At 33.2% G+C, this 19,437-nt stretch overlaps 1 protein-coding gene and 2 long non-coding RNA genes across 4 annotated transcripts; 2 read left to right on the top strand and 1 right to left on the bottom strand.

The window, feature by feature from the left end:
- The first annotated feature begins 751 nt into the window (after positions 1–751).
- On the top strand, positions 752–3,195 carry LOC134259390 (uncharacterized). Of its 2 annotated transcripts, none has more exons than XR_009990343.1 (4): positions 752–785; positions 1,988–2,150; positions 2,675–2,850; positions 2,973–3,195. It is a non-coding gene; the product is annotated as an uncharacterized LOC134259390 (long non-coding RNA). The 2 variants fall into 2 exon arrangements; XR_009990342.1 differs by lacking the exon at positions 752–785 and adding an exon at positions 804–886.
- LOC134259392 (uncharacterized) lies at positions 3,082–9,147 on the bottom strand. The gene is made up of 3 exons (XR_009990344.1): positions 8,836–9,147; positions 7,176–7,281; positions 3,082–3,206 (listed from the first exon to the last, which is right to left on the bottom strand). It is a non-coding gene; the product is annotated as an uncharacterized LOC134259392 (long non-coding RNA).
- A 7,448-nt stretch (positions 9,148–16,595) lies between these two features.
- Positions 16,596–18,997, top strand: LOC134259389 (protein TEX261-like). The gene is made up of 5 exons (XM_062741977.1): positions 16,596–16,742; positions 16,959–17,038; positions 17,593–17,746; positions 18,188–18,255; positions 18,638–18,997. The coding sequence occupies exons 1-5, from the start codon at positions 16,673–16,675 to the stop codon at positions 18,869–18,871; spliced, it is 606 nt and encodes a 201-aa protein (XP_062597961.1). The 5' UTR covers positions 16,596–16,672; the 3' UTR covers positions 18,872–18,997.
- The last annotated feature ends 440 nt before the right edge of the window (positions 18,998–19,437 follow it).

Here is a 19,437-nt window from a genome sequence, read left to right as displayed (position 1 = left end):
ACTATAACACTATTTTTCGTTATGAGTGGGTCTTCTCTCCATTTTTTTGAAAGGTAATCCTTAAAGTTTGCATAAAAACATACATATTTTGATTTCCAAATTTATGGAGCAATGACCCACTATACCTAAAAAATTTAAGTTTATGACATAACTTTAGCATCTTTTTATGAAATACTTGAAGTCCCTTAAGTCAATGGTCATATCACAAACATGATTTAAATGCCATACTTCATCAGGACTTGTGTAGCGTAGTGGTTAGCGTGCTAGTCTCATAAGAGAATGCATATGGCAAGCCCTTTTACTATTTATTCGAAAAATAATTATTTCTTTCAATTTGAGAGATATCTCTCTAGCATAGAGAGATATCTCTTTAGCCTATAGAGATATCTCTTTCACTAATAGAGATATCTCTTTAAACAAAAGAGATATCTCTTTTTGAAAGAGAGATATCTCTTTTTGTAAGAGAGATATCTTTATAAGCTAGAGAGATATCTCTTTCAGCGAGAGAGATATCTCTTAAAGTTAGAGAGATATCTCTTTAACAAGTTTAAAAGAGATATCTCTCATAGTTAGAGAGATATCTCTATAGATTTTCAAAAAGAGATATCTTTCTAAGCTAAAGAGATATCTCTTTTAATGAAAGAGATATCTCTTTTCAAATCACCCTTAAAATAACATAATTAATTCTCCCGTTGAAAACGAAAGCGAAACAGGAAGTAATGTTTGTTAAGTCGTTCGTTTTTGATTATTGAATAGAAGAGGAGAAAATGGATTGATTGATACAGGTACTAAACAACGTGTAATCGCTTTATTGATTTAGTAAATGACGTACATACAGTACATACAAGCTATTCCAACTGGGTCACGAGCATTTTAAAGCATAAAAGTAAGTGTTTTCAAACTAAAACGTTCCCTTAAGATTGGTCCCATACATATATGATTTCAGGCAAATAGCATCGTTTTTGAAAGTGGGGGGGGGGGCAACCAGAGAGATTTGTTTTTTAAAATTACAAATAAAAGTTGACCAAACTCGATAATCCTATTTCGGGAGGGGGGGGGGGGGGGGGGGGGGTTAGTGGCCAATTTTTTTCAAGACCAAATATTCCTTTCACTTCCAATTTTTATTGCATAAAATACTACATTTCCATGATATCACTATACTGTTATTCTATACTGTGGTAAGAAGTGGGGTGGGGGCCAACAAACTATTCAATGCACATCCTCAATAGCACAGGTACTTGGGTCGTGGTTTATAAATATTTATAATGTACCTTATTGATGTGTAAAAGTACTTTTTTTTACCTATCAATAAGGTACATTATAAATATTTATAAACCACGACCCAAGTACCTGTGCTCAATAGTAGAGGTATTGTTTGGAAAAAAGGGGGGGCTAGTAGCGATCAAACTGGAGCGGATCAAAGATCTAATTTTAATTAGATTAGGGCAAGCCGCCCTTCCCTCCCCCGCAACCCCAACCCAACCCCCCCCCCCCCCCCCTTTGTTGCTTTGTGCCTGGATTTAGCTCACGGGACAGCTGATCATGAGGTCGACATATAGTCTTAGAATGCAAAGTCAATAAAACAAATAGGAAATGCATATGTTACCAAATTCATCAATCACGGGAATACAGGGTTGATTACTGCGTCGATTAAACATAATCCTGATAGAATGTTCTTCTTTAATTTGTTAAATAATAATCCAGAAATAAAGACGCCCAACATTACTTCTTTCATATACACAGGGATGTATATACTCATTTTCAATTTTAACTGTGGGATGTTAAACAACACACATGTACGATCAATATATTAACTGTAAAGCCTTATGACCCCCTTCCCAAATACTAGTTCTCTTACAATTAAGAGACAGACACATTGCTAGAACAATCAAATGGTGTCTCCCAACAGGCCTGCACTGGGTCCATAGGGCATTCATCATTCAATGATGGAACATTTTATCTACTTTTGTCATCATATATTTTACAGGGATCCAGGAGGTACTGAAAAAGGGACAATGCTTCGACTGAATGTGTCATTCATTTACATGTACCAGTATAGATCTGTTACTGAGGCATATCCAATAATTCTTATACTCATGAAGAGTGTGGCAACTTCCAAGTAGTTGATGCTGGGACTCATTTTAAATCAGGTACAGGAAAAATTTTCTTTTCTTTACTTCAATATTTCAAACTTACTAGTTCAGTATCAAGTTCACAAAAGCTCACACACCATGGCGTTAAAATCAATGGACCATAATGCTAGTTAAATTTATCATATTGCTTTCTTATTAAATTATCAATTTGAAATTTGATCGGTAAAAGTTATTTGTTAACAAGTATAATTCTCCTACTCTCTGCCTAATATTACATCCCAACGATTGAAAATATATGTTGATAGGTTCTCCACAAAAATTGCTAACTGTGCAGAATGTAACTTGTTTGCACATTTGTTTCAACAAACGACATTTTCTTAACAATCCTTCAGTATTAAACAAGACAAATATTGGATGCTTATTTTAATACACTATAAATAAACATCAAGAACAAATTTAAGGAAGTTTAATTTTTGTGTATTTGGTTGTTACATGTGTAATTTTTGTATATATATAGGATGTACACAAGCATTTTATAACATTGTTAACATTCAAGAAAGCATTCACTTAATTTCTTGTAGATGCTCACTTCCAGGATGTTTCCAGGTTCTTGTTAAAAGTGTTTTATATGGCACCATTCAGCTACAAATACTTTGCCGGTGGAACTGTGACATCAATCAGCTGCTCATGGCACAGCTAATTGGCAGAGAATTTCCTTTGGGACAAGCAAACTGTTTCGAACATTTTACACCTGCAAGTAAGTACTTAATTATGCAATTTTGTTTGAAGGAAGCTAAAGGCTAATGATTACTGAAAATACAAGCCAGATGAAGTACAAAAGTGTTGATACAAGTCATTTGAATTTTTATTTCTTTGCAGGTAGTGATGAATGTACTGGAAGGTTTTTCAGGATCTCTCCCAACATCATAGGTACAACTGGTCACTGTGCTTGGTTGGTTATATAAGCCGGCATATTATTAAGGCGGTGACATAGCTCCAAATGATGCTTGACTATTTTTCTTCAAATTATAAGTAAACCTGGATTGATCTCTGATGCAGTAATATAGAGCCATGTCCATTTTTTAAATTCTATCTTCCCACTGTCACAAAGTACTGAAATAAAAATGATTTGATTTTAAATATATTTTTTTGGCTTTTCTATGTAACATAAAATTCTACAAAAATTCAAATATTAAAACTACTTCAAAACAAGATTTGTTTGTGAAACACTTTGCGCCCGGTGACAACAAATTCGAAAAAGTTATTTTTAGCATGTAGGTCACAGTCAAGGTCACAAGGTCATTGAAATTGGTGTCATTTGCAAGAGCTTAATTTGTGGAGTATGCATATCAAATATGAAGTCTTTATCTTTAATGGTTCAAAATGTATGGGGAAAGATCAAAATGGTATTTATAGCATTTAAGTCACAGTAAAGGTCACAAGGTCATTGATCTTGGTGTCATTCAAAAGAGCTTAATTAGTGGAGAAGGCATCCAAAATATGATGTCTCTATCTTTAATGATTTAAAAGGTAAAGCGAAAGTTCAACTACTGTATACAGGGTTATTTTCGCCCTTACACAACTGAAAACAAGTTTGGCCCATTTTAAATTCGCCCAAAAATATTTATGTTTAAGATATACAGTTTACTCTGAATTTGCCCTGTTTTAAATTCGCCCACGCAAGACTGGGGCGAAAGGGGCGAAACTTAAACGGGGGAAAATTTCCCTGTATACAGTTAGCTATTTTAGCATATAGGTCACAGTCAAGGTCATAAGTCATTGACATTTGTGTCTTTTGAAAGAAGTTAATTAGTGGAGTATGCATATTAAGTATGAAGTCTCTCTCATGGTTCAAAAGTTAAGGCAGAGGTTAAAGTTGCCAACAGACAGGACAAAAGCAATATACACCTCGGATCTGGGCACATAAAAAGAAAAGTGGGAAACTTTACTAGATGAGTCAATCTCGGAAAAAGAATGGAAATTCTTCTTTGTAAATGCATCATCGTTCACAAAAGAGACAACTAGAAATATGTCCATAGGACATGAATGCCCCGCCAAGGGTATATCAGTACTGCAAGATGAAAATTTGAATTTGTGTAACTGTTTGAAATTTCAGAATATCTTGAAAAGTGATGCAGTTGAACTGGTTACATCAGTATGCATCAGCATATGAAGTTTTAACACCAATTGAAGAAAAATGAGGTCTTAGGTCAAAGGAAAGACCAATGTCAAAGATGTCAATGCAGTTGAAAGCTCTCATCATTATGTATCAGCATATGAAACTTGAAAAATAATATAATGAATGGTTTCTTTAAAACTAACTTAATCACAATTTGTTAAAAGTGAGGCCAAGGTCAAATGAAAGATCAAGATCAAAATGTTGATGCAAATGAATAGCTATCATCAGTATCTATTAGCATATAAAGTTTGAAACTAATTTAGGAAGAGTGAGGTCAAAGGAAAGGTCAAGGTAAAAAATATTGATGCAATTGAATAGCTCTCATCAGTATGTACACTGTATCAACATATGAAGTTTGATAAAAATATCTTGAATCAATGGTATCTTTAAAACTGAGTTTAACACTATGACTAATTTAAGAAAAGTGAGGTCAAGGTCAAAGGAAAGGTCAAAGTCAAAGAATGTTGATGCAGTTGCTCAGCTCTCATCAATATCTATCAGCCTATGAAGTTTGATGAAAATATCTTGGACAGTTTCTTTGAAACTGAGCTTTGAACAGAGCTAAATGCAAAGTGTGACGGAAGGACGGAAAGACGGACATGACAAACACTATATGCTCCAGCCATATTCATGGCGGGGCATAAAAATAATTTATTTTCAATATCGATTACTGATGAATTATATTGCAACCAACTCCTTTCTCCATAAAATCAAGCTGTCAGAAAATAGTGTATGTACATTCTGTAATATTGAAAGAGAGACAATAATTCACTTATTTTATGATTGTGTATATAAAGTTGACAGAATTTTGGAATGAATTTGTACAATGGTTTAGTGTCATTGAAATTAATTAAAAAATATGCAAAAGAACTGTTTTACTTGGTAATATTCCCAGTAGAAGGAAGTTGTTTAGAAAATTTTCTTTTATTAGTTGCAAAACAGTTCATTTAATATTCTAGATAGTAAGCCATTATTTATTGATGCAATAAAGTTATTTAAGTATTACAGAAACATAGAAAATTATTGTGAAAATTTTTTTCGATGTAAGGACAAAATACTCAGTAAATGGGCCCTGTGTGATAATGTGTACAACAAGTGATGAAAAAATCAAAATTGTATTTTTTTGTTAATTTATATCTATATATTTTGGTACATCTGTTTTGTTTTTGGATAAATCATATGTTTAACTGTCATATGTTTACATATATGTACATTTATTATGCCACCCTTCAAAGAAGAGAAGGCATATTGCTTTGCTGCTGTCTGTCGGTCCATTTAGTTTCCGTTTATTTTCTTCACAACCATTGCACATACTGAAATGAAATTTGGTATACGGGTATATCAGAGGTCAAGTTTGACAGAGTTATGCCCTCGGACTTAGAAAAATTCCAATGTGGGGGGAGGGGGGCATAAGTGTTTAACAAACATCTAACATCTCTTGTCATTTTGAAGTTTAGAAAGTGCAATGTATGAGTGTGTGTAATTGTGGTGGTGAGTGGGTGAAAATTGTTTGGTATGCGTTTGTATATATACTGAAAGGAAAAAGAAACGCATAAAAAACTTTTGAATAAAATTAAAACTTTTATTTTCAACATGTTTTCCAGTATTGTTATCAAACATTTTAATTGATTTTTAAACAACAAGTAACCGAAATATTGTGTGACTTTGACTGATAATCCCTGAGTTATTGAAATTGATATGTCGATACCCCCCAAAATCAAAATAAAAATTCTCATCATCTCCCTTGCGCATCAGTAACAGCCTTGATTTTTTTGTTCATTGAGTTCACCAGAGCATTTACCTTTCTCAAGGATTATCATTAAAGCCTTCCGACGGTAGTCTTAATGGTTGAGAGTAGCTGTATCATTCCCAAAGCCAACAAATCCCCCCGCCCAGTGAATCCCACGAATTTTGATTTAGGATAGAATTTACAGAATCTAGCTGATTTGGTACACTTGAATGTTTGTAAGGAAGCATCGACAAACACTGGCTACATTTTCTCAGCGTGAACATGCTAAAAACAATACGCATACAGCACGTGTGAGAGTAAAATCGACGTGAAGTTGTCAAGCTCGTGGACCAAATTAGAGCAGAGAGTTTCTGTCAGTTTTAGGCTGAAAAGTGAGTATGATTGTCTGCTGCATAAATTACGGTTTCAGTGATAATGCCCTGGCAATAACCGAGGTAGCATGATGACAAGCCCTATCTTGATGTAACGTTGCTACTCGTCAACGTCACCGTCATGGTTGGATGGAAACCTTTTAACCTAACTCTCTGACAACCGAAAAAACTTTTTTAATTGAAAAGTCAAAATCAAACTGCGCAGCAACATGGTGTTGCCTTTTTATTCACTTACGCAATTCAGATACTGGAACCAGTGTAACTTCCGTCAGCCATACCATGATTGCAAGAAATTTATACTGATTGCAAATGCGGAAAAAGATTTCTATAACTCTAATGCATCTCTTGGCACACAAAATGTGATCACAAAATTGTCATCATCAACATGCACGTGTATTTGGCTTTTTATTACTTCCCCTACGTTACACCATACATTTCATGGTTGAGTAATTTTGACCAGCGATTTTAGTGCACAGTAACCAAAATACACATCTGACCAATTTTCATAATTTTCGGCCACATAGTTGAATATTTTTCGCTTTTATGCTATTATGCGTTTCTTTTTCCTTTCAGTATATGGATATAGGAAAAGCTTCAGAATAAAGCATTTAAAAAAAAGTTTTGGAAAGTATGGCAATCATATACCAGTACTCAGAAATGCTAAATAAAAGGCTTCCTAAGAGAAAAAAAAATCAAAACTACCAATCAAATAAGTATTAAATGTAAATCTTTTAAGATGAAGGGTTTGCTTTGTCAGATTCTTTGCTTCAAAGGACACTTACCTAAATAATGTCATGACAGGTGAGGCACATGGCTGGTCTTCAAGCTGGATCAGTTCTTAATCAAAACCATCCAGTATTGTCTTAGGATTGCAGGATGTGCAGACACCTGTAATTTAGCAAGCTTCTGTAACATGTCATTTGAATTATTGCATACTTGTATGTGCAACTGATAATACAGTAAAACTCGGTTTTAACGAAGTCACTGGGACCTATGAAATTACTTTGCTACATGTATATCCATAATTTGTTATATCCATATAAGATTTTTTTTAAATTTATATAACTGGGGATCCAAGATAACTTAGCTATATCTGTGAATTCACAATATCTGTGTTTGTACTAACCAAGTTTTACTGTAATTTAGGACTAAGGTGCCTGACAAATATTGAGTTATACATCTTGCAAATATCCATTCATTTGATACAAATCTTAACTTTCTTCGTTAAATTTCATCAAAGATTTTACAAGAAAATGAGAATAAAAAAATATTGTCGTTCACAAACACAGAAAAAATATTTTTATTTAAATTTTTTATTTAACAATAGATGTTTGTAACACTTACGCCCCCCTCCCCCCCAAAAATTAGAATTTTTCTGAGTCCAAAAGTGCATTACTCTGTCAATTATGGTGCGATCATACCCAAAACAAAACTTGACTTCGATATTCATCTGACTAATCTGTGTACTAAATTCCATTTCAATATGTGCAACCTCTATAAAGAAAATAAAAAGAAGCTGCAAATAATTTGAATTTTTCTAAGTCCAAGGGGCATAACTCTGTCAAAAATGGTACAATCATACCCAAAACAAAACTTGACCTAGATATTCGTCTGATATACCTGTATACCAAATTTCATTTCAGTATGTGCAATGGTTGTGAAGAAAATGAACAGAAACTAAATATACCTACAGACCGACCGACAGACAGCAGCAAAGCAATATGCCCTCCCTTCTTCTAAGGAGGCACAAAAATATTTGTTGCAATTTCATATCTAGGGTGCCCCTCCAAGGCCAACATTAAAAAAACAGATTTGTTTGATGTACTCTGACCGACCTGTTAAAATGGCCCCTACCCATTAGCAATCATTTTTTGGGCACTTCAAATTTTTTTATTTTTCCACCTTAATTTTCATAGATGTTTTAAAGATAAGGTATCAATTTTTTTTAAAATGCTTTTCAATTTATAAATATAAAGTCTTTCTAGCTAGTAATGAAAACATCAACAGATTTCTGAGTATGTGCATGGTTTTAATTATGACAGTTATCAATTTGTTCAATACTGTAAGGCAAAAGAAAAAAAACCCTACCAATACCTACCTACTAATCTTGATAAAAGTGGGTAGGAGTACATCAAACAAACATTTTTAAAGATGGTCAATGTTGACTAGTATATTAGTCATCTTGTAAAAAAAAATCCATACATGTATATATAATAATTATACATTTAATCTGTAAACAAGAGTATTTTACCCCATTTTAATAGTGAGGTGAGATGACAGTAAAGTTGAATAAAGGGGTCTATGTCTAAACCTTAAGGTGGGGTGGGGGTAAAGCATCCCTGGACATCTCAGACTTTTTTGTCATTTTTTGATATGCTATGTCTTACAAAAAATTAATTTTATATTTGTCCTAGAACTTTTTTTGTTGTATCAATTTCATACCTGTATTTGATTTGCATTGTTTTGGATGCTGATAATTCAAAGTCAGTATAGCCTTAGGTGCCGCTGACTTTGGATCTCTTAGCAACTGCATCTTTTATCTGTGTTACTGGTTCTTTTGTACCTCTGCTATAAAATAAGTTTTAGTGTATACAATTGTGTAATATCAATGACTAAATTCAACAGACAGATTTGTTTAACATCCCTCTCAAGAATTTTTCACTCATATGGAAACACCGGTGGAGAGCTGCAAATTTTGTCCTATGCTCGGCACTCAGGGCCATTGAGCAGGGAGGGATCTTTTTAGTGCCAATACCTACTGTGAGGTTGGGCCATGGTTCATACTGTATCATCCCAAGGACAAGTCTCCACATCCCACAGTGGGATTCAAACCCACGATGTAAGGATCAACTCCTTACTTTGCGACTCTAGAGCAGATGCTCTAACCACTGCGCCATGCGGGTGAATTTGAACAGACAAAAATTTAACCAAAATCCCTAAACCATGTTCTATAAATAGGGAACATACTCTCAGTCTCTGAAGTGAGAAATATGGTCATGTTAATGTAGTGATCTGAAGTTTGTTTAATGCAGCTTCTGTAAGAAATTTTTGACCTAAAGTGTAATAATAATAACACAAGGTATCTAACTCCGAATTACACGGAGCACCCCCCTCCCTTAAAATCGTGCTCCTTTAAGAGGAAATGCACGGGTAAACTGTTTATACCTATTTCTTCTACAATAATTCATCTACACAACCGTATCTAGCAAGCTTGTCTTTATTTTCTTTTATCTCTGTAATCAGCGTCAAAACTCTGCTCGGCGGGTGGAAAGTCTAACTCAACCATAGAATGGTATGTTCTAGTCTCGGGCAAAGAGCAAAATTTAAAAATCAGTGGTTTTAAAAATTTAATTCCATTGTTTAAATATTGCAGTGAGTAAACAGAACTTGTTTACGTCTAATTTTCCTTGAAAAGATTTCGATGTTTATCTGATGTAATGTTAGAAACAGATTTTTATCCAATCAAAATCTCTGTGCGGGATCAGCACATACCGTTCCATGGTTGAGTCGACTTTTCCACTCAGCAAGCAGAGTTTTGTCTCTGTTTATGGAGATAAACAAAAAGACAGACATGGATGCTATGTATGGTTATGTAGATAATTTATCGTAGAAGACAATCGAATTAAAGAGTTTGACAGCTAGTGCATTTCGTCTGAAAGTGTATATAAATGAATGCGTTTCTGAGGGAGGGGGTAAGATGTGTAATTTGGAGTAAGATACCTTGTGTTATTACATGTATACTGTGGGTTAAAAATTTAGTACTGAAACAAGCCCCTTTGGGCAAAAAATATGAACAGAACATCTTGTAAATACTCAAATAGATCTAAATTGCTACAAACACTTAATACACAAAAAGTTAATCCACAGACATACGAAAGGTAAAACTTTACTGAAAAATATGTATATCAAATAAATATTTACCCAAACAAAAGTGATGCAGCCACAATATGACGTTAGTAGTAGTACCCATCGAACACTGCCAAAACTCCTCCTCTACAATCAGCTGATGAAAACATTATTGTCCTCGGATTCGAGAAAATTCTGTTAACAAATTAAGGCAAAAGATGATTACAAAACTATTCATTCGGTTGAGAATAAAACACCTAATTTACCCTCAAAATAAACAAGAAACGGATGACACTCTGATTTGTTTACCTGTACTTCGATTGAAATTTTCCTGGTGGACAAGTTTTTATTACATCGTAAGTCGATAAACCATTCCGCTTTGTAAAACTATTTTACTTTCCCCCGAAACCTTTGCGTAAACCAAAACATGCTGAACTCAATGACACAACTCCACGTGTTAGGTACCCCGGAAGTGAGGTACCCCGCGAGTTACGTGACAAGCACTTTCAGACCCTGGACCGAATTTTCTCAGCTTTTGAAATACTTCCGGTAAAGGGAGAAGTAATGAAATGGAATTTAAATAAAAATAATGAAGAGAGATATCTCTTTGCAATAAAGAGATATCTCTTTTTGCTTGAGAGATATCTCTTGTAGACACTTTTGAGAGATATCTCTTTCACTTTGAGAGATATCTCTTAAGATAAACTTAGAGAGATATCTCTTTTACTTTAAGAGATATCTCTCAAAGTGAAAGAGATATCTCTCTAGGTGAAAGAGATATCTCTTTAGGTGAAAGAGATATCTCTTTAACGTTCAGAGATATCTCTTTTCACGAAAGAGATATCTCTCAAGGAGAAAGAGATATCTCTCAAAGTAAAAGAGATATCTCTCTAAGTATAAGAGATATCTCTCTAAGTCTAAGAAATATCTCTTTCTCATAGAGATATTTCTTAAGGATGAGAGATATCACTTTAAGTTGGGAGATATCTCTATTTTTAAGAGATATTTCTTTAAGTTGGGAGATCTCTCTGTAATTTTAAGATAATTTTTATTTTCCGAATAAATAGTAAAAGGGCTTGCCATAATATGGCAAGCCAGGATTTTTATTGCCAGGGTTCGAACCCAATGGATATCACATTATTTTTACTAATAAAAGAATAAATTTTAACAAAAAATTTTCCCAAAAACTTTTTGTTTATCGTGATTTTACAAAAATCAATGATGAGAATTTTAATCTAAATACTAAAATAACAATTTGAATATGATTTTTATATATCTGAACCTTGTGGGTTTTTTACACGCCAAGTTCACCCATCTCCTAGCTTTAGTTGGTAAAGATAAACCCCGCATATATGCAGGTGATAAGGGCATATTATTTGCTACATCAACTTGTAAGAAATTGATTGAAAAAGTTGAAGTCACCATAGCCACGTTTAATAATTAAAACATTGTTGTTAGATAACAATTTATGCCCTTTTCTAGTAAAATGTCCAAATATGAAATATTTTGATAGACTTTTTGGTACTAGTATTTTTGTTTGAAGCCCACTGAGATGTATCGAGTTGACATATGAATTGAAAAAAAAAACTTTTATTATTGTTAATTGATAAATTGGTCTCCTAGATATATCTGAATATCGAGTTGAAGGCCACATGAAGTATTTTCTTTTCCTCTTCTTTAAACGATTTTTTAATGCTGCCTTCTATACATCATAAGAATATTAAACAAACTGGTCAATAAATGAGCACAAGTGGTTCCCATGGGAATTCCAACTAACCCGATCTCAGACTTCTACATGTTCTATCTTTATTGAAATCAAAAAGCTTATAGCCAGGGTAGTGGTTTCTTTTATCGCGAAAAATGATTGTTTTCTTTAAAAAATTTAGTGATTTTGAATTTTTTAGAAGTTATTTGGGAGTTTTTGAATCCATATCTGATTTATGCCACTTCTAGAATATGCTGCAACGTACAGTATGACAGATGTTTCTCTCTTAATATTATACTATGTACCGCGGTTAACATTTTTGTAATGAAAAGAATTCAACGCTTTTTACTGCTATTTCAAGTAAAGAATCAATCAATTTCTTGACTTAAACAAATAAATAAATAAATTAGGCCTAATTTATTGATTAATTATCATTTATATATTAATTTATAAGAGGTGCGTACTTATATACGTCCCTAAAAAAAACAAGATGTGTTTGTGAAACACTATGCGCCCGGCAGCAACAAAGTTCGAAAAAAGCTATTTTTAACATTTAGGTCAATGTCACAAGGTCATTGACCTTGGTGTCATTTCAAAGAACTTGATTAGTAGAATATGCATACCAAATATGAAGTCTCTATCTTCCATGGTTCAAAAGTTATGGCGAAAGTTAAATTTTGCAGAAAAAAACTATTTTTAGCATATAGGCCACAGATAAGGCCACAAGGTCATTGACCTTGTTGTCATTTGAAAGAGCTTAATTAGTGGAGTGTGCATATTAAATTTTAAGTCTCTCTCTTTCATGATTCATAAGTTATGGCGAAGGTTAAAGTTTGGGGACAAAAAAAAACCAGACAGACAGACAGGACAAAAACAATAAACGCCTCGGATCTATTGATCTAGGCGCAAAAAAATGAAAATTAAATTAGCAATTCTCTACAACATGTACAAAATCCTCATTGACCATGTTGACTAAATGAGTACAAAAAAATAGACATTCTTCGAACAAAGCAAATGACTTGGAATTGATTCCAGACATAATTACATTTATTATTTTAGTATTTACATGAAAATTCAAAGTAAAATTGATGAAAATGACTAAAAATGAAACTATCCCCTGCTCCTTGAATGAACTAACAACCAATAGACTGTTGTATATCCGACACATCGATGTACAACTTGACAATATTGGTAAGGGGGGGGTGACTGGAAATTCCAGAAGCCCCCCGTTTTTTGGAGAATACCCATACAGAAGGGTAGAAGCCCCAATAAAGTGGTAGAAGCCCCATAAAATTGAATGATTTAGGGTACATAAAACCCTATGGTGATGTTTAAATGACTTATATTGATATCCGTAAACTTTTATAGCCAATCTTACCTCAGAGTCGACAGAAATCGGGCGCTATTACTGGTTTACCGTACACCACGCCCGATCTAAATTCGAAGCGAGCTGCTGTTTATCATCGTACAGATAAAGTTAAAATAATTTATTTTAATTTTAAAATGTTTTTTATGCAAGATATGTAGAAAATATTATGTAATACACATTTTAAAAAAACATTAAGGACGTTAGCCATTAAGATAATATGAATTTGTGTATTTTAATTCATATTATCCCAATGTTACCAGCTCTAGCCACGTGGAGGCCTCCTTTTTTGTAGAGCAATAATTTAAGTTTTTAAGATTTTAGAGAAATTCTGAATTTAGAGTTAAAAACATATCCAAAAGCTTCACAGCAACAATAATAATTTGTATCTGGCAGGTGGGCTTCAGCCCCCTTGTAAGTCCCTGTCTTGTATCTGGCAGGTTGGCTTCAGCTCCCTTATGTGTTCCTGGTATGCGCCCAGGTCATCCCCGCAAGTCCTTGGCATGTCCATGGCATGACACTAACTTACCCGTATTTCTGATATATATAGAGTTGCATTTTTGAATTGTATCACACAGGTTTTTCTCCTCTGAATGGTCTCCATTTGGGTAAGATAGTTTAATCTGACTTAAGACTAGTGCTCCTCAGTGCTGTTACATTTGAACTAAATAGAATAGTGCTTTTGTTCAATTATTACTACAAAATTCCAGTAGGCTTTAAAAATTGTTGCAATAGTTTTGATTTCAATAGTTCCTAAAGAGTTTCTAAGGCTCAAAATAGTTAGATAATGTCTGCAGCTGTCTGTGACTATCCTTGTGGCATTTGCCACGATAACTGTGATGGTTATAAAGATGTAGGTTGTGACAATTGTGAAAGATGGTTTCACCAAAGTTGTGAGGGATTGTCTAAATCTGATTTTATTTATTTGCAAAAATGCACCTTGCCCTACATTTGTTCTAAATGTTGTGTAAATGAATGGGGGTTTTTTGACTATGATGAGTCTCTTAATCGGTTAGAATCTGCCATTCGATCTGGCTGCTTTGAGATGGGGGTTAGGATGGAAACAATCTTTATGCGTGCACAACCGAAACGTTTGCCATCTGCGCAAGCTACAAAATTTGATAAATCTATGAGGGTAGATCATGTGGCCAATCATTTGTTAGGGAAGTCAGATTATGTGCCTGTGTCAGTTAGGGGAAATGGTAATTGTTTATTTAATGCTATTTCCATGGCTATTCAGGGGGATGAAAATCTTGCATCCGAAATCAGGGTTAGGACTTGTCTAGAAATGTTTTACCATAGAGATTATTATATAAGCATTCACAAGAGTGATAAGTTGTCAGATGTAGCTAGAACTTAGCATAGGGTTAGTATCAGGCAGTATTCCTCCCCCGCCAGACGGGTGCTGACCAGTGAATACTGTTTGGTGTTGTGTTAGGTTAAGTTAGGTTAGGAACATAATTTTTTTTAAATGTTGCTAATTGAATTATAAATTCCTTTCTATTAATTTTTTTATAATTATTAATTTATTGTCAATTACTTTCATTTGGCTGTAATATGTTTTTACATGAACAAAAGATTGACTAGGAATAATGATAAAGTCTGTTTTTTTTTAAAGATTTTTATTTTCTTTTTATCTTTCGGTCATCTTTCGGTCCTTTGGTTTTAATATTTTTCTGTTTCAAAATTCAAATCATGGCTCTACAATTAAGGAGGCCTCCACGTGGCTAGAGCTGGGAACATAGGGAAACTATGAATATTATTCAGGTATTACTAATTTAAAAGGTCTTTATTAATTTATCATTATTATTAGTATCAAAATTATCAAAATTCATATTTTCCTTATGTGTGTGCTAACGTCCTTAAAATGAAATTTGTATTTAAAACATATTACAAGTTCATATCACCAGTATGTAAAAAGAAGATCATATAATTACAAAATCATTTATTTTACTATTCAATAATGAAAGTCAAGAACAATTGAACATAGTTAATGATCAGTGTATATACACACGCCCTGCCTGAGGGGGGTTGGTCAGACTAGCTGAGAACATGTGTTTGAACAAAAGGAGTTTATTGTCAACTTGACCAAGTGTCAACAGCTGTGTATGTACACACACACAGGGGTGCCTCTCTATCCCAGTACAAAACAACACAGCTAGCTGATGTGTAAATAATATTCTCACCATATTCTCATAATACCCACTTTACAAGTGTTTGCATATGCAATTATGCACATTTTATTAATTTTTATGAAACTTTTTTATTTCATAAACCTGGATTCTAATAATTTCATTCTAATGGATACATATTGCTTTCTAATATCAATGAATATAATTTTTTCTATTACATGCACACAAAAAATTAATTAAAAAAATACCTCCCCAAATAAAACAGAACCACAAAAAAACAAAACAAAACCAAAAAAATACAGCAAATCTAAGTAACTGGAAAATAATAATGAATGCATGAATACTGAATTTCAAATTTAAATAAACATAGAAAGAAAAAAATAAATAAATACCTTAGAAATTAAATAAATTAACTACTTGATTAATTACTTAAGTTATATATTATAAAGGATTGGAATTTAAACTAAGGAAATTTATTAATTGATTAATTGACTAGTTAAATTAATTTAAAAAAACACAAAACAACAATCAATTAGTATTTTCACTGTAATGTATATCAACAGGTTATATCTCAATGTTTTTATGACTATTTTACAGTACACTTCAGCTATACAAATATTTTCATATTTTCCATGATGATTTTTGATATAAAATTCTTTTTAGTAGGTACAAACCAGTGTGGATAAAAGTATTCAAGTAGACAATGAAATATGTTCATAATTTATATTTTATTTCATCTAGGAAATATGTAAATATTTAATGCTTCCTTTATATTCTTAACTTTCCTTTCATATATTTTTTTTTTTTTTGAAAATAAAAATCATATATTATATTATTCACTTTTGATCAAGATTACGCTAATGATTTACTCGAAACGACTTCAGCGATCGCGATTTTAGATCGGGCGTGGTGTACAGTATATGAAGAAAAGAAGAAATGCCGCCCGATTTCTATCGACTCTGAGGTAAGATTGGCTATAAAAGTTTACGGATATCAATATCATTCATTTAAACATCACCTTAGGGTTTTATGTACCCTAAATCAATCAATTTTATGGGGCTTCTACCACTTTATTGGGGCTTCTACCCTTCTGTATGGGTATTCTCCAAAAAACGGGGGGCTTCTGGAATTTCCAGTTACCGGTAAGGGGGAGATAAATCGGGAATCCACCCGGCCTCTGAATCTGAAAGTAATATTCGCATCCCTGGTTCTCTGTATGATTAATTCATCATGTGGTTCATGTACCTATTGAGCTGGGTCGCATTAGTTATACAAATATGTGTAATAACTTTATCCGTGGGTATGTAGGCCAGATTTTGATTCACGATAAATTCTTTATACGTTCGAATTTCCTCGAAGAAAAAATACATAAGTAACGTTAACTGATTTTGTTATAGCCTAACTATAAAAGAAATTGCTTTTCTTGAATCTGTTTTTAAAATCATTGATATTTTAATTTCTTTATCTATCTCCATTAAATTGATTGAATTAATTAATTAAACTTGAAATTTTGCAGCGGCTGGTTTGTTTTATCTGGCAGAAATTGTAGAAGAATACACTGTACTCACAGCAAAGATAATAAAATATATGTTGATAGTAAGTGATTATTGTGAATGCTTATATGATGAGATTTATAAACTTAGAACATGTGGGCATATTATTTACAGGCACCGTTTCAGTTTAGGTAGATAGAATGTTCTATCGTTAAAATGATAAATGTCCTACGGACCCGGACACAGTTAGATTATTCTAACTACAGTTTAGGATAAACTATAGAGTCTTCCGTTGTGCAGAATGGTCATTGCAGGATTAAAACTTTGATGGGTTACATGAACATGATTAAGCTGAGACTTAAAGAAGATTTGATTTTAGTTCATTTGGCTAGTTAATTAAATTTTTGATGAAATATTTATATATCATGCAACTTATATAAATTCAACTTAAGGGTTATTCTAATTTATTTAAAATATTTTACTTTTACAAAAAACTTTAAGATATTAAAGTCAGTAAATAGGTCCTTGCCGAGGAATATTATGCATATCCTTTACAGTTGTGATCATGGTGATATGAAACCATTTTAGAAATTAAATTAGAGGGCAAATTTGAAGCAACACTTCGTTTATCAGACACACCTTTTTAATCTGTTGCAGGGCACGACTGTGATATTTCTTGGCCTTCTCTTGTTTGAGGATCTACCCCTGTACATGACTGTGTTAGGTTTAGTGGGTAACATTGCCTACTTCTTTGTTCTACAAACTTTCCCATACTTTGAACTCATGTCTCCATCATTTCTGTTCTCCATAGGTGAGTAACTGAAACAAGTAAATGTCTTTCTTCATGTACATACTAGTAAACTGTTGGAAATTACAGATAAAATACATTTGCAGTAAAACCATTTAATGCAAATTTTCTTTGGACTGAGTGACTGACACAACTGTGTATTTATCTAATTAAAAAAAAGGATACTAGAATATTTATATTTATTCTGTGAGACTTATTCATATGTAAGCATGATAGATTTGTCAAAATTGCATACACTAACATTGCATTTCTGGAAGAATCAAGAAGGTTCACCATTATCATTTTTTTTACCATTCATAGTTTTTATTTTTGGGGGGAGTGAGCTAGTAGTAAAGAATTTTACTGTACATCTATTGACTGGTCAAAACTTTCGGTTTTATAAGATAAACTTCAAGCAAGATATCTATGTGATCTGTTGCATGTATTAATGATTTTCTTTTTCAGCCTTGGTGGTCGTCAATCATTATTTTGCATTTTCATACTTCTCCACAGTGTGGCATCCATTCTCAGATGTAAGTACACATGTACTAAAAAACAAGGGGTTTTCAAACAGTTCGTGAACTGATGTGATCACCTGAGTTGTAGATCCTCACATGAGACCTTAGATTTGAGAGATTGTCACTTGGTTTTAATAAGCAAATTTAAATTTGATGCTTTATTTTTATGAATATATGAATTTTTTTATAACCCTCATGTCATTTTTTTCTCAATTCAATTCACTTTATTTTTAGATATATTCTAAAATGGACTGTCTTTGATGTGTTTTGAGTAGCTTATCACAAAAAACTTCTTAATGTTAATTAAAAACAAGCAGTGAGCTGCTATTTAATTCTGTCATATGTTAATTTTTGTCTTTTGGTTTATAGTATTAATATGAACTTTGAACCCTTCCAGGTTCTGGCGTACTTTACTATTTGCCTGTGGCTTGTTCCATTTGCCTTCTTTATTTCCCTCTCAGCCAATGAGAATGTGTTACCAATGACGACAGGGACGAGAGTGAGTACGTCAGAAGAGAGCGACGTTGTCAGTAATTACTTCAAGAGGAAGGGGAAAAAATATGGACTTCTGTCATTCTTTAAATACGCACAGGAAGGAATTCTACCACAGCGGACTAGGAAGCAATATTAAATGTGACACATCCACGACGGAATGTTCAGAACCTTTTTTGTGTTATATCAGACAACAGTTGTGTTTAACACAATGAATGGAAAAGCTTAAGCTTGCTTTGGGAGCATGCATCTACAACACATGCAAAAGATCAATTTGTGATCAAAAATAGCTGTTTGATACACCGTACACTAACATCTAAAATTTCCCATGTAATCTGAGGTCAATATTGCCCAACCGCTCTAGACTTACATTGTATTCACGTCAACAATATTCGATGATTATGCAGGTGACAGTTTGATTGGTTGATAGAATTTGACCTAAGGAACTCAATGGGATGTTGTTAGATGTTAGTGTAGTGTATAATTTATACATCTAATTTTAATTAGATTGGCAAAAGATGTACAAGCATTTTTAAAGCTGAACACTTCTCATAAATAGACACTGTCAGACGTGTATATAAACCGTTCTATTTCGTTACAGCTGATTGCACACTTGGAACTCGTGACCAACATGTAGTACTCCTATCGTGGTGTTAGATTTTTTGCGTTTATTTCTTGTTTTTATGTGCATTTTCTGTTTGTAAA

Source organism: Saccostrea cucullata, unplaced genomic scaffold (genome assembly GCF_032062105.1).
Source record: "Saccostrea cucullata isolate Sc308-1 unplaced genomic scaffold, CSIRO_AGI_Scuc_v1 ctg5420, whole genome shotgun sequence".
NCBI lineage: Eukaryota > Metazoa > Mollusca > Bivalvia > Ostreida > Ostreidae > Saccostrea > Saccostrea cuccullata.
This window is presented reverse-complemented; position numbering and strand designations above follow the sequence as displayed.